Raw genomic sequence first — 24,533 nt, forward strand, 5'->3', positions numbered from 1 at the left:
AATCAAGGTTAAAATAATAACAAATTTTGCCATCATATCTCATTTTATCGTTCTTATGTTATTTATGGATAACACTAAATAACTCGCTAAGAACAAAAAATCTTATCATTGTAAAATTTGTTATTTCTGAGATATTAATGAATAACAATAAATAACTGATTAATAACAAAATATGCAATTATAGCAAAATAAGTTATTCTGAGCATCCTAAGTAAAATAACATCCTAATTGCATATTTTGCAATCATAACTGAGTTATTTAGTATTTATTTTATTTTAAATAGAATATTGATGAAGAGCAAATTTTGTTATTGGTTTGTTGGAAATAAAAGCTAAAAGAACAAAAAATAATAACTCACTTTGTTCCAGAAAAAAGTAAATAATTACTTACTTTATGATTATAAGATAAACCTTGTCCTTGGTTTCAGAATTTCAGAATTCAGCATTTCAGAACTTACAATACAGTTTTTTTTTTCAATCATAAGAACAAAATTTACAATTATGATGATCTTATTTGACATAACTTATTATGTTCTTATTTTGTTCTCAATAACTCGATAATAACTTATTCAGTTATTCTCCATTCTGAAATATTTTGTCTTTGGTTTGTTCTTATAAGGACAAAATTAGTTATTATTGAGTTATTTTCCGATACAAAGTCTGTTATTATTTTAATTCTTTTAGCTCTTATTCCCAACGAATCAATAACAAATTTTGTCATTCAGCTATTCATTTTTAATGGTAAAATTTGATCTTCGTTAGTTATTTTATGCAATTCAGTATCATAATTTCTATTTTATGTAACTCATTTTGGTATCATAATGGCAAACTTTTCCGAACTGGTTCATAATGCAACAAAAATGAGTTGCATAATGAAAAATAATTGCATAATGTTCATAATGCAACTCATTTGAGTTGAATTATGAACATTATGCAACTCAAATGAGTTGCAATATGAAAAAAAATCATTGCATAATAACTATTTCTCTACCCGGGTGAAGGGCTAAAAAATCACGTTCAGTCCCAATATATGTTTCGACTATACAATTGTTGATAGTACCGTGGGGTACCCTAATTTCGCGCGGGTCCAAATTTCGCTCACTGATCATATTTAGACATCATAATCATAAAAACAGTTGTGCAATTGTCCCAATTTCACTTTAACTATACTATCTAAAGTAAAATTTGGACAATGCAACGGTTAGTTCTATGATTATGTTCTCTAAATGTAATCAGTGAGCGAAATTTGGACCCGCGCGAAATTAGGGCTCCCCACGGTACATTGATTTTTTTTTAAATTTTGCCCATGCAACAAATGTAGATTGAGAGATTTGTTTTCAAAACTTCAGCCATTTCCTTTGCCAAATTCAAAAGTTACAGCGCTGACAAGCAAAACTAGGGGCTGTATAAAATTCAATGGGGCACATTCTTTTCTTTCATTGCTACAACATAAAGTACTGCACCGATTCACGTGAAATTTTGTAGATGAAATGAACACATCTAAAGATGTTATTGATAAATTTTAATGTATCTATTGCAGAGTTACAGCTGTATTTCTGTGTCCCGATTATTGCGGATACAGGCTTTACGTTTAATTGACAAATTGAGAAAAAAATTTATAAAATAAATACCGCTTGATTTGGTGGGATTCGAACCCACGACTCCGTATATCTAGTTCGGCGCACTAACCAACTAAGCCACAAGACATACTGGTCAGCTGGTATAGCCGGAAAAGGGCAATACATTCTTTGTCACTACTGTGATTCACCTAAACTTCTCGTAAACCCCTAGGAACCCACTTCGTATTCACCGGTATCTTCCTGAAGCTCTCCGAAATACCCTGAATGAAACTCTCTTGAAATTCCTTGAAACTCCTCTGAAAGTCCTCTGAAGCTCTCATGAAACCCTTAAAAACCCTCCTAAAAATGCGAGGAAGCCATCTGAAGTTCTTCGAAACCCCATTAAGTCTCATTAAACCTATTGGAACACTTTTAGACACCGTAATCTGGGGGATAGTTGATTACTATGGGATTCACGTCCTTCAACCGCTGAATACCGCACAATTCTGTTTCAATGGAAGAACTTTTGACGTAAATCAATTGTGTGAATATATTTAATGAAGTTTTGAAGGTTTTTATGTCAACTGTGACAGATTTTGCAGAAAAATATCGACTTTTTTAGATGTGTATTAAGATTCGATGAAAAAACTGCCTCTCAAAAATCGCCTCTTAACATCGCCACAGTGGCTGATTTCGTCATTTTAGCGCGCTTAATTAATAACTTTTTTACTTTGCAGTTTAGCGTCATGGTGTGGTCGAGAAAGCTTTTCACTATAATAAGGAGCTTTTTTTGAACTTCTGTGAAAAATGATCAATCCCCCTAAAAGTGAGATAAATAATGTATTTTTTGAACTTTCCAAGATACGTGGTTGGTGTCTTTACAAAAGTTGTAGAAAATGTTGTTTGGAGCAACTTTGCCGAAGACACCAAGTTTGTAACTCCGTTACTTTTCAAGATACGTTACGTTTTCTATAATCAGCCCCTTGAAAAAAGGTTTTTGCTCAATAACTTTCTAAAAATTGATTCTAAATTTTTCTCAAGTTGTACAAAGTTATAGATAATGATAAAACACACAACATTGCTGAACATGACATACTGCTAATTCCAAAATTAAAATAGTTATACCGGTTTTTATAGTTTTTTGGACCATATTTCAAGCATATATAACTTAGCTATAGGCAATTATATGCAAATTTCCTTTTACGCATGTGAAAGTACAAGTAATTGTCTCTCTTAGAAAGCCAAAATCATCAAACTGTAAGAGACTGTAAGATGGTTTTTGTATAGAAACTTACATCCATTTATGTTACTCTTATATGGGATTTATTTATATTTTCAACGTATTTATTTGACAGTTTATGTCAGCTTGCACTTTTATTGTTATTGTTAGTGTATGAACACACAGAAAAGGTTTGTGGTGTACTCTGGATCATTCATGAAGTACGTTACATAAAAACTCCGCATCTATTTCTATTTTCTTACTAATTCACAGTGCTTGAAAAATTCAAAAAATAAATTTTCTATCTCACCTTTAGGGGGATTGATCATTTTTCACAGAAGTTCAAAAGAAGCTCCTTATTATAGTGAAAAACTTTCTCGAAGACACCATGACGCTAAACTTCATAGTAAAAAATTTTTTAATTAAGTGCGCTAAAATGACGAAATCAGCCACTGTGAACGTAATGTATATCAGATGGCTCACAAAACACTTTTTTGTAATTGCGTTGTGTTTTCCCCTACTTTTCACTCGCGGTGGGTGGTGGGAATCGAGGGAGCCCTTATTGGCCGATGCAACTCGTTGAATCGGCGCAGGGTATGCCCGGCCAGGGGCCGAAGATGAAAACTGGCAGTAGGGAATGCTGTCGGCTACTCCGTGAGTTTTTGCTTGGCTGTGGTAGCGCTCAATACCCGGTCGAAAACCGGAGGAAGGTATCAGCAATTGGAACTACCGTTTGCCACGTGGTTTGCAACTACGATGGTTGCTCCGGTTTAAGCTGGATTGGCGAGGTTACGGGATGTCCGCGGCCTCAGCGCCGCAAGGATGTCCTCTGATCCTGCCCCGAAACCTTCGTTCGAAGGTTTATCCTTCGAACGACACATGATTCTAATTAGAAAATACTCTTAAGATCACTTTTAGAAAATTTACCTCAACTTCACTGCAAGGTTCAGAGATTCACTCTTGCTCGAATTGGAATTCTTTTGGTTTCTGTTGTTTACTATAAAACTGATAAAATTAGCATAACTACCCAGCTTTGCATATCTGTACCACTTACGCTTTTAATCTTAGCAGTATTGTGCATTGAATATTTCTTTGAACTTAAACTTGATAGAGCACTTTCTTCACGAACTATCACTGGCGAGCACCAAATTGCAAGAGGCTTGCATGTCAGTAGGTTGTCTCTATCGAGTCCCTTTTAATCACGTGTTTTACAGTTTACATGAGAACAATCGATCATCCGATCGAGAGATTTTGAGAGAGGATTTTCCTATTAGAATTGCCACATCAAACACCCGTTTCACGTGGTTAAACGTTGTCTGGGTTAGATGTGCGGTGCATACCCAAGTCGATTTAAATTGACCGATTTTTATAAAGCGCCTGGAGAATGCTGTCAGTCAGTGTACTATATATATGGCTTGTCCCAACTAATCATCGGTTACAATCTTTACTCGTACCAGAAGTCATACTTTGAAAATCCGAATTACAGATGGGTAATAAATTCAATTTGGTAGCGTATTCGAATTTATTGAAGGAGAAACTTCAGAGATTACAAACATGGCTGCCACAATGGCCGACTTGGTCCCCTACTCAAGTTTTCAAGAGCACCAAACTCGAAAATTCGTAAACAAATGCTCTTGATTTGGAAAAGCTGCCACTTTTTGCAAGTGAGCAAAGCCAGGATAAACAAGTGCGGCATGGTTCGATGCTTCGTTCGTCAGATTTGTGCCTTTAAATCTTTTTATGTCCGTGATTCTCCATCCCAAATGGAGGAAGGAATACAGTGAATACATTTTCGTATCAAACATTAAGGTTTGAAACGAAAAACCTGCTTTGGAAATTTCTGTGTCGATGATGTTATCAATTACTACTTTCTCAATTTGAATTTTTTCATCACTTAAAAAAAAATGAAACAACAGAAAAGAACGAGAAACTGTTTTTATTTTTCTTCGAGTGTACACATGAATACCGCAGAAGGATCAACACAGAGAGTGAAAGCACATGCCAGAGGCTCATAAATCATAGTAATATTTGATATCATTGCCACGAAGCTGCGGTCAGTATGTTTGCCAGCATGCTTAGATTGGCTCCTGATTGGAGCTGAGAGGGACATCGGAGGCCAGTAGTGGAATAAGTGTTTCTCCAAGATACACAAATCTGATCTAATCATCTGATAGTTTCTTGGTGTTGTCTATAATTATATTGGCCATACATTCATATGGAACATATGTATATGACGATGATAAAGCCGCTCACCCCATCAGGAGGAACGGGTCTCTTTGTTATTTACGCGGTGGTTGCAAGACTTTTACCAGTTTGAAGAAGGCTTGATATGAAGGTGAAAGCGCAGCCATGGACCTGGGATCGAATTCCACTTCAAACAAACTCAAAAGTCTGTAAACGAAAATTGAATAAAAATCAATATAAATCAGTACTGTTACAAATCTTTCGATACTTTTAAATATTTCAAATTCAATGGGAAGATTTCCGTAAACATTATATATTTCGGCAAGCCCCTTCGCTTTGATAAAGCTAATTAAACGATTGCTCCCTCGCCGACTTTAATTTACGGTCGTTTACCCAATTTGAAGCCATTTGATTTATTGCCAATTTCGCTCCCTTCGATATCCATTTTACTCATTGCTGCTAGAAACCCCCCACATTCTATGCAAACAGCACAATTCAAACTGAAAGCCGATTGCAGCCTCCGGGCAGTCTCCGGTGGAACTAATTCACTAATTGATGGCTTTTCTTTCCCTCCCTTTTCCAGGCGGTAACACCGACACCAGCAAGGACCACTGCAACAAAACGGTCGACATCTACGAGGATGTGGCCTCGCCGGAGGTGACCAACACCAACCGAAACCGGCCCCTGACCTGCTGGTATCGATTCCGCAGCTTCCGTGGGGCGCCGCGAGATTTCGTCATGCGGTTGAATTTCAAAAAGTTCAAAGTCGGCAACCTTCTCAATGCGACGCATTGTGAGGGCGGCTATCTGCAGGTAAGGATTGAGCACTAGCTACAGCTTTTACGTAGAAGGCGAAGGCGAAGAGGTGAAATCACGCAGATCCATTTCCGGTGAGCTCTGGCGGATACTCTTTGTCATGGTCCATTGTGCACTCGGTACGAGTTGTAGAGAAAACTCGATACAGGAGATTTATCCACATAAATGTTTTCAATTTATTCCGCACAAGTTACTGAATTCAAAAGACTTAATTACAAGTTTAAGAAAATAGAAAGATCAAATGAGAAAAACCCAGATTAATCCACCTAGTGGTGATAGTGCCTTTCTCGTCGAACATGTACTCATGATCTTTCCTTGGTTGGGATACGACTGGGATGATTTTGATAAACACTAGTTTATGATTTTTTCCGACGCTTCGATCTATACACCTTTTCAACGGTTCAATCGGTCAAGGTTTCCTAGTCAAGATGGCCTTGCCTAACTCAAAAATGTCATACGGAAGTTTTGGTATTTATTGAGTCCGTCCGGTTTGAAACCGTCGTGAAGCGCACAATCTCCTATAGGATAGGTATACCTATCGGGCGGTTTAGAATTCGGTCCCTGTTTTTGGAATCTTCTACTATTGTTTGTTTAGCTAGTTTATGTGCTAGGGCCATCATTCTGAAGCATGATCTTTCCGTCGACGTAATGCGAACTGTTCCTGAATCCTGAGAATAGCTTATTTAGAAAAGCAATAATTTTAATAAAATTGGGAAATTTAATTATTGAACATATTCCGACGTTACGTTAAACGTATAGACTGGGCTGAAAAATATCAGAATTTTCAGTTGACTGCTTGAGCACCTTCACTATCACTGAAGACCGATCAACATCAAGACGATAATTAGGGTAAGAAATCAAGCTTTGAACTAGTCAAATTGTAATCTTAATTTGAACCATTTCAAAATTCATTAAAACGACGTACTATTCAGGCAAATATTGTCCCGAAAAATATGTTAAACAGATTTCCGTAATATAACCTGATAACATGGGCTTTAAATGCATTGAAAAAAGCGTTTTTGTCATGGAAAACAGGCAATTGAAAAATCACTGTGATTTCACCCATTTCCCCCAAGAGAAAGCACATTTTCGGTGCACTCGTACAGCTCATGCATTGTATCACACGCAATATGTGAACACGTCAAATGAAAGCTTATTTATCGTAGAATCGACCAACCGAATAACATTCCGCATTATTTGTCATAAAATTATCAAGTTTAAGTGATTCTTACTAGGAGAATGTTATCTTAAATTGAACCATTTGTAATCTAAATTTGAACTAGTAAACGGGGGTGAGCTTCTAGTGTTGGCCTGTAGATTGCGCTAGTGGTTGCTTTGTTTACTCTTGGGGGATGAAAAAATCCAAATTTAGTTTCCAAATTCCTAAAGAATTTCGAACATTCGGAGTTGAGATTCCACTGCCTAATGAAAAATAGGTATGAGAATTAGCAGGTTCATGTGATTTTTCATTGTTTAGCATGGAATTGGCTGTTTTGTGAGTTGCTCGAGCTGCTGCCGCCAGTAGTTCAAATTAAGATTAAAATTGGTTCAAATTATGATTACGATGGTTCAAATTAAGATTAAAATCATTGTTGATGAAAACTCAAATATTTCAATGAAATTCGGTGCAAATACAAACTTTTTACCATTTAACAGCTTAAACCCGTAGCTTTCATGTACATACGACTTTGCCATAGTAAATTATTTCCATGTGGGAGAAAAAATCACTTAAAAATTGCACTGCTTCAGAAAGCCGCAATTTGGTTCAAATTTTGATTACCTACCCTACAAGCCAGGATATAACGTCTTTCACAATCACAGATGACTTTAGGCCTGCCCAATCTTTCGTGGCCGCGGGTCACAAGTGATACTCCATACCAGTCGACGGGCCAGACATTAAATTTCGACATCAAATTTCGAAAGCACGAATGCAACAGTGAAATTTTGTACATCCGATTACCCGTTCTCACGGCAAATCACAACACTGACATCATTTGGGTCATAAAAATGTGAGCAAAAATTCTTGTTTTTTTGCAAAAATCACCCTGATCACTTTTTTTTGAATTTTGCCGAATTGCAGGTTGCAGCAAACAATTTGCTGAAATTCAGCAAACTTCCCTGATTCGTTCAGTAAACTCTGCTGTTCAGCAGCAACGTTTTTCTGAAATTCAGTAAATTTTGCTGAAATTCTGCTTCAAATTTGGCTGTACCTTTCAAGTTTAAAATTATTAAATTTATGAATTTAAATTTTTTAATCTTTGAAAATATTTAACAAAACACTCTACCTATTTCGAGTTTATTTTTAATATTAAATTTTATTTAAATATGAAATATCTTCAAATATTTCAATCCTTGGGCCAAGTTTCATTCATCGATTCCGCGGGCCGTATGTTGGACAGCCCTGCTTTACGGTCTTCGACATAGTTTTTTCTTCACACTTTAGGCTATTATTTTATTATCATAGGTTACAAAATTCATGTAAAATTTGACAAAAAATGCAAGCAAGTGAAATTGCCCATACTAAATCCCATAGAAAAATTCCCAGTAGTTTTAGACGGAAAAGGGGATTGAAAAAACTTTCTCCGGGGTTGATGCGATAATTTTCTCATATAACGTTGACCTATCCTACTATATATTTTTACACCTCAGTGATTTGATGAGATTGCTTTAGTACAGACAAACAGACATATCATTTGTAACATTTTGCTATTATATTCATCGCTACGAAAAAATAATCGCCAAATGCTAATCAGGTTGCGTTTTACTGCGGCTTGATGTTGGAAGTGAGTAGACGTCAAACGAGAAACAACGATTAATATTTGTTTCAACCGTTGAAAACAAGGACGATGGAGAGTGAGTAGGGTAAGACGTCTGTATGTATGTGGCCTTAGTTCAGTCAAGATTTTGTTTTCTTACACATATTTATCGCTTGCATTGACTTTGTTCATTTTTGAAGTTCATGCGAAGCACCCTAGGAACAGGGATAAGATGCGACTCAAAACTCTTTGCGTGCCGCACACGCTGCTACGAGACAGCACAACAAACTAGAAGGAGAGGAGTACGCGCAATCGGTTGTGTGTTGCTCGCTTACTTTGCCGCGCGCTGGAGCTCTCCTGTCTCCTTCGTTCTGTCGTATGCACTCTCTCGGTGCTTGTCTCCGTGCTTTGCACTTGGCTTGATACTACGCATGATTGGAAAAATTTCGAATCAAACGACCCATCATTTGTCAACCCTTGACAAGCTTGACAACTTTGCCGAAAACACAAACTCTTCAATTAATTTATTAAGTGATTTTTTTCGTTTTGGAGACAAGCACAGTCCCAAGCACCGTGCATTACTCCCTGCACCGTAGAGCTAGTGCTGCGATTGTCTCTCGCACAATGCCGCCAATCCCTGCCTAGGAAGCACCCAATGCTGGTTTTGCATCACTATCGGTAGCCTCTAATTTGGTCTGAGCCTATTTTCTTGCTAATCGTTCCTCATGGTTTAAAAAAAGGCCGCGGTTCGATGTGTCGCATGCATAGGTTTGGTTCTTTTTGGCATTTGACCACTTCCGGCTGGACACCCTAGATCGGTTCTGGAACACTATCGGTAGCCTTTATAAAGATCTTCGTTGTGGTCTGAGTCTATTTTCTGACTAGGGTAATTCGCCAATTGTTGAACGGTTTTCGTTTGTTTTTCCGTGCATAATTCCACTTTAGTTGAAAAATATCCAGTGAACGTCTAGATCTACTTATCCCTTATACTGCCCATTGAATTTGTATTCCCTTAAATTCCATTTTCTAAGAGAAAATAGAACATTTGTATGGGAAGTCTGTAACCCAAATGTTGAACGCTTCCTTAAGCTAGCTCATCCTAATGTTGGACGGTTCTCGCCAATTGTTGAACGGTTGAAGCTTTGTTCGTAATTGATGACGTATAACCCGACATCAACCTATCATTCACCTGTTTTTATTTTGGCCACCAAACCCAACATAGACACGACAGTTACCCGATGTGGGTCCAACAGTGGTCCAACATTTGATAAAAATTGACCCGACTTTGACCCGACATCCGATATTTTTTCACCCTGGCGGATTTTTTCCGGTTTTTTTTTGTGTTTTGTGCCCAGCTACTCTGAACTAGTGACAATTCATTCAAATGACAAAGAATCGCACATTCGAAGAGAGCTCTAGTGGACTGAAATCGGTTTAAAGATGACTAGATGCAAAAATGGCTGAAAAGATTTGATTAGAAGCGAAAACGACAGAAGAAAAGTACGCCTTTTAAAGCCCCTGAAACTCTTCTGGAAACCCATGGGACCCACTCAATCCCCAAGAACACTCATGGAAAGACCCTGAAATCCCTTGAAAACCCTTGGATTGCTCCTGAGCCTCCTGGGACGCCGTCAAATACTCCTGGGACCCCCTAACACTCTGAATTTCTCTTGAACACCTCTGAAACGCCCTTGAAACCCATTGAAAACCACTGGAATCTTTCTGAAGCCAACTGGAACACCCCTAGAACATCCCTGGAACGCCTTTGAAACCCCACGAAATGAACGGTTAGGTAAACTGAAAAAAAAAATATCTAGCAGTCATGATAACATCGTAGGTTATGCCAGTGTTCAACAATTGGATCATGGATGCATAATGATAGTGTGATAAGAAAAATATTTTTTTCAAATTAAATTACAATGAAAATGTGATTTTAAACTATGTTAAACTGTTAGTGACATCCTTCCAGTTCTTGTAACTATGGTGTGCCTTTGATATTTGTGGTCGATTTGCCCGCAAAGCTTAGTTCGTAACAGCAATTTCTTAAAATTAATCTTAAGAATTGTGCAGTTTTCGTGTCATCAGCGGTACAAAATTTTCAATCAATTTTTTTGACAAAAATATGTATAATTTTGTAACTTAATTAGAGCAATATCGTGACCCACATGTATATGCATCTACATCATACGTTTATGTTGGATGAAAATTACTTAAGTGAGATTTATAATAAAATATTCAGAAACTGTTCAACATTTGGGTAGTGTTCAACAATTAGCGAATTACCCTAATCGTTCATCACGTTATTTAAAAAGCCGCTATTTAATGTGCCGCAGGCATGGGTTTTGTTATCTACTACATTTGACCACTTCCAGCGGGACACCCGGAACCGGTTCCGGAACTCTATCGGTTGATCCAAATATGATCTGAAACTATTCTCTTTTATTAACCGTTTATCAGGTTGCCTAAAGAGCTTGCCATTTGATGCGTCGCATGTAAGGGGTTGGTTACTTTTATACTTGGCTACTTCCGGCGTGACATCTGGAACCGGTTCAGTAACACTACCGCTTCCGATATGGTCTGAGAATGTTTCCCTGCTCACTGTTCATGAGGCTATCGAAAAAGCCGCTGTTTGTTGTATCGCATGCAAGGGTTTGGTTCACTTTCATATTTAAACACTTCCGGCGGAACATCCAGAACCGGTTCCGGCACACTACCGGTTCGGATATGGTCCGAGAATAATTCCCTGCCTACTGTTCATCAGGCTATCGAAAAAGCCGCTGTTTGATGTATCGCATGCATGGGTTTGGTTCACTTTCATATTAAGCCAATTCCGGCGGAACACTCAGAACCGGTTCTGGAATACTACCGGTTCAGATATGGTCTGAGATTGTTTTCCTGTCTACTGTTAATCAGGTTATCGAAAAATCCGCTGTTTGATGTGTCGCATGTATTGCTTTGGTTCACATTCATATTTGGCCACATCCGGCGGGTAACCTGGAACCGGTTCCGGAATACTACCGGTTCAGATATGGTCCGAGAATATTTTCCTGCCTACTGTTCATCAGGCGATCGAAAAAGCCGCTATTTGATGCATCGCATGCATGGGTTTGGTTCACTTTCATATTTAGCCACTTCCGGCGGAACACCCAGAACCGGTTCCGGAATACTACCGGTTCGGATATGGTCTGAGAATGTTTTCCTGCCTACTGTTTATCAGGTTATCGAAAAATCCGCTGTTTGATGTGTCGCATGAAGGGTTTGGTTCACTTTCATATTTGGCCACTTCCGGCGGGTCACCCGGAACCGGTTCCGGAATACTACCGGTTCAGATATGGCCCGAGACTATTTTCCTGTTTACCGTTCATCATGTTTTCGAAAGTGCCGTGGTTTGATGTGTCGCATGAATGTGTTTGTAGCGTTTTCATATCTGGCCCCTTCCTGGGGTACCGATCCGGAACACCTAAATGGCCATAACTCCGGAACGGCTGGATCGATCCGAACCATTTTCAATAGGAAACAATGGAACCAGATTCCGCGTCGAATGAACCATTGGTCATTAAAATCGGTTGAGGTTTACTGCCAAAAAGTGATGTGAGTTTTTTTTGTACACACACATACACACACACATACATACATACACACACACAGACATCACCTCAATTCGTCGAGCTGAGTTGATTGGTATATGTTACTCGACCCTCCGGGCCTTCTATCAAAAAGTCATTTTTGGAGTGAACATATAGCCTTTCCAGTACACTTAGTGTACGAGAAAGGCAAAAAATGTGATTAAATTCGCCAAAAAGCCTTGTGGCATATCGTATGTATTTATTGATACAACCGTTATACCAGTTACGTGTAGAACTATCGTTAACTTAAAACTCACTAGAACAAATCAGATATAAAAGTGATACCTTTCATACTACATTGATGATAAGAACTAATACGAATCTCGTTGCACTGTGACTGTTTCGAGTCGAGTTTCAACCAATCCTTACAGTGATACTCACACACTTGAAATAGTTTACGCAAAACAGCTTCTGCAGCAGTCATTTTTTATTATTATCTCACATGATACTGGCCATTTCTATGAGAATTTAAGCCTAATTTAGCATTTTACTTGGTTAAGCATAATAATTTTTTCACAACTTTTGATGGATTTATACTAAAATTTAAAGCACCGATCATCCTATTTTTTTTTTTTTCATAACATCGCAACTGTCAAAACCGGCTTTCCATCTTAGTTTTCTGTAATAGCTCCGTTATTTATTAGCTGAGAGTTTTCTTTGCAACATAATCATTAACTATCTATAGGTACCCAAGGAGACAAATATTTAAGCAGGACAAAACGATCCGCGGCCGGGGCCCGAGGCGTAGTCGTCACGCGTTCACTTCATAAGTGGATGATCATGGGTTCGATCCCAGCCCAGGCACTTGCAATTTTTCAGCAGTTACTGTTACCCACACCCAAGAGCGGCTGGCACGGCTGAATTAAAAGGTACAAAACTGATAACACTCATTCGAAGAGGGTATTCTGCTTAGAGGGTTCGAAAAGTCGGTACAAGATTATAAATATTGTTAGTTTGCCTTAATTTAAATTATTGATTTTATTATTAATTTACCTTTTAACTGCATGGAATTCAATTGAAAAGATTTTAGCACATATGATGTGCAAACAGTTTTTAGCGTGACGCAGCATCGCAATTCACGTTTCCGTTCCGCACTATCCATCAAGCTGTAAATAAACGTGTAAAAATTTGTCACTCAGATTTGTCACTTCACTCGTTGCGTTGGTGAACTCAGACACCTTTTTGAACAGTGCAACCAACCATGCTGTTGACAATCCATCTGATGGCGATTTTTTCGGTACTCTTTCACCAGTACTTTCCAGTGCAGAAATCTTTCTCCGACTGCATGTATGGTGTAGCCGTTCGGGCTCGTAAAGCAGATTTATGTGCAATTGACTGTAAATTATTTATTCGATCGTGTAACTCGTCACGACTCTACTTTGAGTATGGTACCCATTCCGGAAGCGTCTTTGCTTCCTTCGGATTTTTATGTTCGTGACACAGCTGAACTCTTGATGGTGGTCACGACATTTTCGGGCTGCATTGGCGTGTGAAAGTATACTTTGAAAAGGTATGGAGCTTAGTTGCGACCTTTGCATTTATGATAAGATTTTTGATTTCAATTGAAACTTAAGGCTATAATGTCTATATGCGACTTGCAACGCACAATTTATTCCAAAGAAAGTAATGTTTCTTGCTAATAAGTAATGGAAGAAAATTTCTTTTTGCGTCGAGATTTGGTAACTCTCGCTGAGACCGGCCCACTATTTACACTTTGTCTTCAAAAATGTTTAAGGTGACGATTTTCTGGAAGTCCTCGCTAAAAAAGTAAGGAAAATGCATTTGGTTACTCAAATTGATGGACCCCCCCACCCCTCAAAACGAATTGTTGTTGAAAAGAAGAAAGGTAGAGCTTCTATTTACAATAATAAAAAGTTGGGTCGGCCATCTTGATTTAAGCCGCCATCTTGGATTTTTATAACAAAACATTTTTTTCGCCATGATGGCAACCACCGATTTTCAAATCAATTGAAAGCTGAGACATTTATGCATAACATATAAAAAAATTAGAGATGTTTTTTTTTTCCTATCAAAAGTTATCTGCAGTTTTGTAAATTAAGCCACGTTTTCTCCATACATTTCCATGCGCACCGGCAACGACATGCAACTGCCATCCGAGTTTACGCCTGCATGTATACACAAAGGCACCTGCCGTAAAATTTGGGTAAATCAGAGGTTTGTTTCCGTTTTTGACTGTTTCCCAATGTTTCGGGCATTGCTTTTATAACTTTTTTAGTGTTTTGATAAGCTTAAACCTTCAGCTTTCCATTAGTGGGTTCAGATTTTAAATTCGTGTTCGTTAACACTGCGAAATAACGCTGCATTTATGTAAACGGCCGGCACCAGGCCCAGTGGTATGATTTACAAAACGGCAGATAACTTTTGGAAGAAGAAAAAAACATCTCTATTTTTTTGATATGTTATGTATAAATGTCTCAGCTTTCAATTGATGCAAAAATTTTGAAAATCGATGGTTGCCATCATGGTGAAAAAATGTTTTGGTATAAAAATCCGATATGGCGGCCAAAATCAATATGGCCGACCTAACTTTTTATTATTGTAAATAGTAGCTCTATCTTTCCTCTTTTCAACAACAATTCATTTTGGGGTGGTTTTTGTAGAAACTTTCGAGTTATCACGGTTTGAATCATCCACCATTTGACCAAAACCGAGGGGTCTGCAAAAATTGTCGTGGCTCTAACTAACGGGGGGTCCATCAATTTGAGTAACCAAATGCATTTTCCTTACTTTTTAGCGAGGACTTTCAGAAAATCGCCATCTTAAACATTTTTGAAGACAAGATGTAAACAGTGGGCCGATCTCAGCGAGAATTAGTGAGTGTGGAATAAGCTTTCTTGTAAAAAAAAGCTTGTGGAACAAAACATAAGATTGTATATTTTTTTAGAATATAGAAACTCCTTCAAAACATTAAAATATAATTCATTAAGTGCCTAGTTAAAATAAAATCGTTAGTTCTTTGTCACACAACTTGTTCTGCAGTTGCTTCCATCCACCCAAGTAATACAGAAAAAAAATATTAGAAAATATAATTTAAAAATGATATTTTAGTGAAGTATCATATTGGTGCATTCAAATATCTTGTGTTGAAATCAAATTTTAACTATGTTTGAGAATTTCAATCCACCCATAAATCTTGTCATCCTCACTACAAGCTACAGTAACGTAAATTTAACGTTGATGATTCAAGATTTTTTTGTCATCGTTTCCTTCAATTAAAGATGTTAAGTAAAACATCAGCAGTGCATAGTTGTAACTTTTGCGCTCAAGTATGTTACAAATACGTTACTTCTATGTAGAGAATGCGTTAATACACAACATGTTTATCAGGTCGTAATTTCTTATAACACTTGATCATTATCTATGAAATACCTTTTGCACTTATAATTCACGGCAATCCTACTATGATAGCTCCCAATGCATTTATTTTATGCTTTGCGGTTGCTGATATTCAGCAAACGAATTTTATAGATAGGTAAAAAAGGTAAATGGAGCTTCTGTAGATTAAGCTGTGGACTGTGGCGACTATGGAAGTAGCTTTTGATTTCAACCCGAGTAGTTGAGAAAAACTATCGAATAACATATTAAGTTATTAATAAATTGAATTACTGAAGAACAAAACCTGATATTGATTTGATTGAGATAAGAGGTAAAACATCAGCAATAATATCAAAATCTAGTATGGAGAAGGGGTCAACAATAGCTCGTTAAGACATTACAAGATCAAAACAATAGCAGACAAGATTCGCCGACCTTTTTCTTGAAAAAAAATGTCAATATCCAACACCGAACCTCCCAAGTAACAAAGTGACAACCTTTCAGCTGTTATGCTTATATATAAGGGTTTTATTGAAACAACAAACATGCTACTTTGTCTAAAGGACGCTTTTAATGATGCTATGCAGCCACCATACTACTGGTTGTCTTGAAAACCTTTTGTAGCTAGACAGTAAGATCAAACATTGATTGGTATTGATAACAAATTTAACATCCCGACCAGAAGCACCTAACAAGATACTAACAAAATTATAACAACCGTTAGAAATAACATAATTTGATATAATTATGTTGTAAGGATTCTCATATTTGAATGACCATAACAAAATTGTAACAAAATTTGTTATTATTTAAAAAACAAAACTATAACAAAACTTATATTAATTATTCAAACAGGTATGTAACAAAATTTGTTACATTATGCGTATTGGAATAATTGCCTATAACATAATTTCGTTACAGATTTATTATAATATTTGCTATGATTTTTGTAACAAAATAATTTCTAAATTTGTTAGATTTAGATTAGACGCAAAAAAGTTTGATCATTTTTGTAATATTGACCACTCGAGAGAAAAGGTCAAAAACAAAACGTATAACATGGGTACTGGGTAGCATTCATTTATAACGCAACGCTAAAATCGTCATTTTTTAACACCCCTACCTCTTCCAACACGCTTTTACGTATGAAAGTCCTAAAGTTTTTGCATTGACCGTATCGCTCTATTGTACTTCCCCCTCTCCCTTGAGCGTAACGTAATTAGTGGATGGCGTCATATTTGTTATGAAAAAAATATAACAGAACTTGTTATCATTTATTTTAATCTGCCAAATTCACAAACAAGTAGTGTTTTAAAGCTATCGATATGCGATATTACCACAGCTAGAAGCTGTAGTAAAAAAACTGTTGGGATATCAGCATGACTTGTCGATGTAAACATTATTATCAAAACAAACTATAAGCTGGATATATAGCAGCGAAATAAATGCTTCACAGGTATGTTCAATATCTGTTTTCTATTTTTTGGGGATTCTTTTATTGCACTCTAATCTACATCCGGAATAGTTGTTGGAAGATGTGCCAATCGAATAAAAATCCAACCATCAAAACAGCTGCTTTTATACAGTTTATTTTGTAATGTTGCAGCGCTTTGTAGCGTTCTTTAGTAGAAATTGGAGGGCCGGTGGAAAAAAAGGCTAACAGGAAAGAAAAATCTTCTCTTATGAACTACGCGTAACTTCGAAACTGTGGGAAAGCCGAAATCTGCGCGAACTTAGCTAACGTATTCAGCATAACTTATACTCTGTGTTGTAACGTGAGAAATGATCGTTTGGTTTCTAGAGTAACTTTTGAGAAGTATACGTGTATGTTTTTGACATGAATGTTCTTGAAAAACTGTAACTCGGAAACTATTCATATTAGAGAAAAAGTGTCTGAAAAGGAATGGTAAGGAAACCAATTGGCTTTGTGAAAGATAAACACTGAAAAAAAAACATTTTTTACTCATAAAAAACATATTTTAACACAAAAACTCAAATTCTCAAATTACGTTATTCTTTTACCGTGTATAATTTTGAAGGAAACTCAGATGTTCTGGTGACAAAATGAAATATGGAGCAAACATTACAAAAAAAAGCTTTTCTAATAGTAATTTTGAGGGTTTTATTTAAATATCGCTTTCGGTCGACAAAAAGATATGTTTCAATGCCAGAATATGGTTTCACCAAAAATTTCGAATCGAAATGCCGTTAATAATTATCTTCCTAAAAGTAACCGTTTCAGAGATATTAGGAAGTTAATTTCATGATTCTCTCAATAAGTGAAAAATGGGCCCTTTTCATAAGTTATTTGTGATGCTCCAATTTTTCCGTTACATGGAACTTCCAATACTTTTGACTTGAATTTTACACAAATGACGTGTCTTTACACACGAAAACATGAGATCGATTACAGAAAATACCAAAACAGTAAGAGGAATTAAATAACTATTATCATGAAAAAACGCCCTCTATATTGCCCAATTCAATCATGGAATTTGTTTATTCTGCCTATTTTACTTCGACCTTAGGGAGCATCCATTAACCTTTCAGGACGCGCGCCAGTTTAATCCTGAAACTGCACCGTGCTCACGCCGTATACGACGAGCGAGATTTCTGGTGATGTACTTTTTCCACCGACGCGCGTCCTGAAGGATTAAGTACGCAACGCTAAAATTGCAAAATTTTCAACCCTCCCTGCCTCCACCAAACGTGACAATATACTTAATGTATGACCGCTTATGTGATGGATTTGATTTAATTGCTTAAAATAAAATAAAATTTTGAACATATGTTACTGAATTATGTATATCTAAAGTTGTTATCATATCTGCATATGATATAATTGTGATCGATTAAAACAAAATCTCTCACGACAAATCAAGTCTTTTATGTGTCAACGTGCCCAATGTGACGTCATACTACCCCTCGCGTGTACGTCTGACATACAAGGATTTGAATGACGAAACTGGCAATACGTAGAACCAGTAAAGCTTCTATCACCACCCTCTTCAAGAGCCGTGATGGCCTCATTGGTAGAGGCGCCAGATTTCTACCGATGGAAGGTGTCTTGGTTCAAATCCCGTTCGGATCCAAAAATTTTATAACGTTCTGGAAACTATTTTTTTATGTTACTTACTTTTTCTAAAAATAGAATAACACACTTAAAAATTGTTTATTCGATAGCTCAGTTGGCTCAACACGAGCCGAAGAATGGATGGTTTTCGCGAGAGAAAAGAATCGAACACAACCGTCGTTTACAAGGTTTAACTTTATTCTGATTTTTCGATACAGCATTGTTGCCAGATATTCAAAACAAAAACTAACGAGAAAATAAACTGCTTTCAAGAAAATTCCAAGGGGTTCTTCAATGCACTTTCTCTCCTTCAAAAATATTTACCCAAAAAATGAGTATAAAAATTAGTTTTTACCCTAATAGGTGTCAAAGGAATTATAACACAATTTGTTATAATTTTGTTAAATTCTATCATATTTCATGATACATGCTTTGTAATTTTTGTTATGATCATAACACAAGTTATTACATTTTTGTTCTTTTCAGTAGGAAATTTGTTAGAATTTATGTTATTTTAACCACTAACGGTACATGTTTTATAACAACCCTTGTTATAAAAATTTAAAGTAACAAAACAACACAGCTTGTTATAATTTTGTAATGTCCATCTAGTCGGGATGACATTCTATGCCTTCCGTTCGATAAATCTATCGAATTGATGCTTATGGAAGTTATCATAAAATATTGTATAAAAGTGTTTTGTTTTCATAAATGCCATTACTAAACCAAACCAAGAACTAAACAAAGGACCAGCGCAGCGGCTGTCGCCCTTGGGGATCTCTGTTATCCATGTTTTTTTCATCACTGCGTGGAGTAACGGGTTCAACCAATATATGAATGCTGCAAGATCAGATCTCCTAATCGTGATTCTGCCGGTCGAGGAAAGAAACTTGCATAGACGATCAGATCACAGCAAGCGCCGGAAACACCATGTCGGATTGGAGGCTTCAAACACAAGCCTGAACGCTGAATCGCCACAGAAGAAAACCGTTTACAGAATCTTAACTGACGCAGTTGTCGATACTCAGTCGTGTTTAATTGTGATGCTCCCGGGTGTGAAATATCCGCGATGTAGTAGAACTGACGAAATTATTAAAATGAAATGTGATTCGTTTACGTAAAATATGAGTTCAATGTAATGAGGCTCAGTTGTCAAAATTATATCAGGTTGCTGTTAGGCCTCCATATAAGCTGAAAAAATGTTGAATGGCTTAATACCGGCTTTTAAAACAACTGTTTTGCATCTATATTGCTTTCATAAATGCGATTTCTAATCTATTTGTATTAATAGATTCTTTCATAAAAGCAAAATAGCTATGCTGATAAAAAATGATGTTTTTGTCTCCGCCATATTAATTTGAAATGTTTTCGCTAATTGATGCTCTAAAGTAGAGCACATATCTATGTGACAATTCGTATAAACCATTACATATTCTGAACAAAACTAATTTAAATAATGTAAAAGAAACCAAAATGGAAACGTTTTAGGCAAATTTTGTCACAAGTACTTTTAAACGAAAATTAAAAGTTTTATTTCTAGAAAAAGTATTGTAGAATATAACCGGTTTTGAAGGGGGCACTTTTTCTATGAATGTTTTACAGCACATTTCACAGTAAATTTGGCAGGTTCATGGAAACTAAGTCACTGTTTGACAAAAAAAACCTCTCTTGATATCTGACAATTTTGAAGTTCTACTAATAGATAATTAACGATATTTTAAGAAGAATTTATCGTAGGCAAGAATAATTTATAAATACCCTTGCTAGTGTAAGTAGCATCTACTAAGATGAAGTGGCATGCAACAGGTTATCATAAATGTCAAACTACTTTATTGCAATTGACTTTTAGCACCCTTCACAACCTTCGCAAGGGTGGGCGAACTGGCTCGATTCTAGTCTTCACGAGGTTTTGGTAGAAGCAATGAAGATGTTATTGCCTTCGTAGGAGTTTTATTAATGTTATTTTATAACCATCTTGTAGTTCAGCATAAAACTTAAAATGTTACTTGGGCTACGACCTTAGGATTCACAGGCGGCAATGTTTAACACTCAACTGCGGCTCAGTGTTGTGAATATCATGGCAACAAGAGCATGAGGTTCTTCGTTGTCACAGCTCAGAAAGGGCACATGGCATTTCGCTAATATTGAGCCATCTCTATGGGTGTATGTGTTCCATTTCGCGCAGAAGAGCTAAATTTGTTCTTACCTGGAAATTTTCCGATATTTCGACAAACAAAAACTGATATCATATCACTTTGAATTGTTGGTGCGATACTCTTTCAATTTTAGAATAAAAATTGTTCGATTTGAGATTTGATTTAGATATTCTTGTCTGCCTGGGTAAGTATAACAAAGTTAAAGTGATGTTGGTAGAAATTTTATTTTGCGAGATCAAAAACTGTGTTGAATATGTGTTTCAAAGCGAGATTTAGTTGCCACGTAAGTACATAAAGTGATCCATAGGTGATAAGAAGCCTGACAAGTTAGGTTCAATTGAATGGTGGCTTCCTTCTTCCGATCTATTATTTTCAATACTTTTACCTCTTATCTCAAACAAACAAATATCACTTTCTTATCTCCATATCAACATTTGCTATTATTGAGCTTTTTCCTCTGCACGGGTTTTCCTGCGTGGCTCATCAGCCTCGAGTTCGGCCCACCGAGTGAGCCTCGTGAGTCGGAATTACGGGATATGATCGATCTCGATCGCCTGCGCCTCCTGTTTGCTCAACCCGGAATCGCCGTTCCGTGTGGGTTTTGGCATCATATAAAAGAACCCTGGGGATATTAGCGTTTGTTAATTTCGGAGAAACCCGATTTTTTAATCCGTAATCCGTTAACCACGACGTGAACCAAACAAAACCTGTGGGATTCGATTTGCAGGTTAGGTAATTCTTGATCGTGATTTCGCCCCCTCAATCACCTGAGCGTCGAATAATCTTATCAGTTGCGGCAGTCGTGTCATTATTTTTGGGTGTCGCTCCGTTACCTTTGTCCGTTCCTTGGTTGCTCTACGCACGACCTTGGTTCCCTTTCGACGAATGGGTGCAATATCGGCTTAAAACGCGCTGAGAGACACTTCCGTGAAGCAAGTTGTTCTTTTCTTCCCGCAGTCAGCAGCTTTTCCGGCGTGCGTGGTCCCGCCAGGACGAATTATTCCTGCGCTCTAAAAAGAGATCGACCTTAAGCAGTTTGGTTACGGCAAAATCGCTTTTAAATTCACGACCTTGTTAACTCCCGAACTTTTTTATAGACTCTGTTATGAAAGCAATTCCTGAGCCCAACCTGTTGATATAAGATTGGGATCAGGAAACCGCCTTGGCTGCAACCAGCAAATACAGCAAATTTTTCAATGCTACGGTGAATCAAGCTGTGGCAGATGTAAACATTAGCGAGACGCCTACCGTTAAACCTTTTACAAATCGACAGCATCATACTACGGGAGGATAATATGCCTCCACTATGCTAACCGTTGGCAAGAATCGCCAGCTTACATTACACCCCGGATCAAACGGAGTCGTGCGTGTAGTAACAATAAAAACGGTTACAGGAGTGTACAAGCGGGCGATTGATCGCATTTGTCCCCTACCCACAGATGACCTGGATCGCTGAGTTACGAAATTCTTCCAAACCACATGGTGGCTCCAAAAAGGATTACAACAGATAACAGGCAAATCAGGCAAACTCAGAAGCATGCTATCAAAAATAGTGTAAAGAGGACTTTTACCTTATAGTTTTATCTAAGAATTTGCATACGCCAAAGTCGTAAATTCCTCACACTCCGTGGGGAGTCACTTTCATAGCTCTGTTACTATGCACGTGTCACCTTTGCTTTATTCGGTAAACTTTAAGATTAAACTGCATGATAAAAGTTTATCATACACTGATTTTTGATAGCATGCTTCTGAGCTGAAATAATTTTAAGTGAGTGTAACTTTTTGCAAGTGAGTGTTTTCATCCTTGCGAGCAGTGCTAATCATTCGTTAGGCAATAGAGTCAGTATAATAGCCAATCGTGTATTTATAAAATAAAAATTTCTATACTTAAGTTAATATCCGAGTTTAATCAATTGTATTTTATCTGGAGACAACTGTGGGGTGATATATCGAAGTTAATTCGAAAAGTCCACAAAATGTGCATTTGACAGAATAGAACATATCAGGGTCTGTGAGCCTGTCAATCAAAATCTAAAACACTGTGTGTGAGGTATCTCTGGTCAAAAGGCACATGTCGGCTCGTGCCCCATTGCGAGATGCGTTGTGCATCTGGCAGAACTTCCAAGATTTTATGGAATGACAGAGCATTACCATTTCCACGCACTCCGCTTCTTCCGGGTGGCGTTGTTTTTCCCGAAAGAGGAATGTCTGTTGCTTTTGCTTCAGTTTGTAACAGTCCACGTTCTGCCAAGTGCCATACTGCAGCATAACCGGTCGTACTGCGTTCTTCTCCTCTATAATCGCTCTACATTTTCTGTTGAACCAACCCTCGACTTCGTTCCATGTATCCGATGGTGCTCTCAGCTGCATTTTTGATGACTGCATAACCCCTACTCCCCCCCTCCCCCATCATTGCCGACGCTTCATACATTAGACGCCCCTCCGCCATTTGCTGAAATTGGGGAAAACCCCTCTATTGGCGCCACTTCTACATCGTTGAGTATATGGGAGGTTCCGAATAAGTTTAGAGATCTACAGTTCCACGTACCGAGTTTCCAATCGTAAGGCCTTTTCCGTCGTGCGGGTTATTACTACATATTGAATCTAGTTCGCATTCTTGTCTTGTTTCCTTGTTGCTGCTAGTGAGCTTTATGGCTGGCTCGCAACGCGCTACACAAACCCCTAACCTTGTAATGGAGGGCAGAGTGCATGAGAACAGAGGATCTGACTTGCTAATGAGGATAAAAATAGTGCTAATTTATCATCAAATTTTATCAAGATGGGAAAGCCATTTCTTCTAAGAATATAAACTCAACAGACTAAAAGTAAGTTGCAAGTCCTCCATGTTGTATTGATGAGTCATATCTGAATATTTAATTTGAAGCTTGTTATAGGATTGCCAATTTTCTTTTAGAGTGAAACGGTGGATGTCTATTTCTGATCGCTAAGGTCAACACCAGAAGATAATCTCTATAAATAGAATCACATTTCAACAACACCTAACATACTTTTCTCTCTCTGGTCCAAATAAAAATACTACACCAGAGGGCAGTGACCTGATTTTCTAGACTCTCTGATTTCTGGCAATGTCCTCAGCCATTTGAGACATACACATATCTTTTTTCAGTTCTAAACCCTCGGCTCGTTATTGTCAATCAATCTTCGTTAGTTTCATTTTCTGTCTGGCTACGATCTGATTCGAATTTCTCTCCGGAAACATTCACCATGTGCCAATTCAACTAATGGGCAAACCAAAGCTAGGCTCATCCATATGCGATAGTTTCTATTACGGATTTCCTACTGTCCGACCGCTAGTTGCCAGACTGGAAACGTTCGATGGTTGTTGGCATGACCCCTGACCTGATATTTACGAGCAGATTCTCTATCTCATTATGAGGATCAGCTCAACATTGACGTCGGTTTTGCATCTCAAGCAGAAGGTTTGCCAACAGTTCGAACAGCAGTCTGTCTGTGGTTATGTCTTGTTTTCAAATTGAATCCCAGCTTCGATAGCATCCAGCAAGCAATCAATGAGCCATCGGACCAAATCAAATGGTTGGTTGGTATGCGAAAACGATAGCCAACCGGAGCCGGATTTAGGACGGCGGTATACTATTGGATGATGATGATGGCTTTGCTTATGAAGATAATGATAATGGGTGTAATGTGGAATGGTTTATGTACGTTGCAGTCCAGAAGACAGACTGTGTTGGTTGTAAGATAATATAGAAGTTCCATAGTTTTGCTCCATACAAAAACTTAAACAAAAATACAGCACTCTCCAAGATTGATTTTGATCTTCCTGCTAC

The 24,533-nt window shown here is 37.5% G+C and overlaps 1 protein-coding gene across 1 annotated transcript in view; it reads left to right on the plus strand.

The window, feature by feature from the left end:
* The window catches only part of LOC109432005 (uncharacterized), a 189,070-nt gene that overhangs the window by 97,204 nt on the left and 67,333 nt on the right, over positions 1–24,533 (plus strand). Inside the window, exon 2 of the mRNA XM_029868400.2 lies at positions 5,545–5,774. Within this exon, the coding sequence (XP_029724260.2) occupies positions 5,545–5,774 (230 nt within the window). The remainder of the gene's footprint in view (positions 1–5,544; positions 5,775–24,533) is intronic.

Source organism: Aedes albopictus, chromosome 3 (genome assembly GCF_035046485.1).
Source record: "Aedes albopictus strain Foshan chromosome 3, AalbF5, whole genome shotgun sequence".
Classification (NCBI taxonomy): Eukaryota; Metazoa; Arthropoda; class Insecta; order Diptera; family Culicidae; genus Aedes; species Aedes albopictus.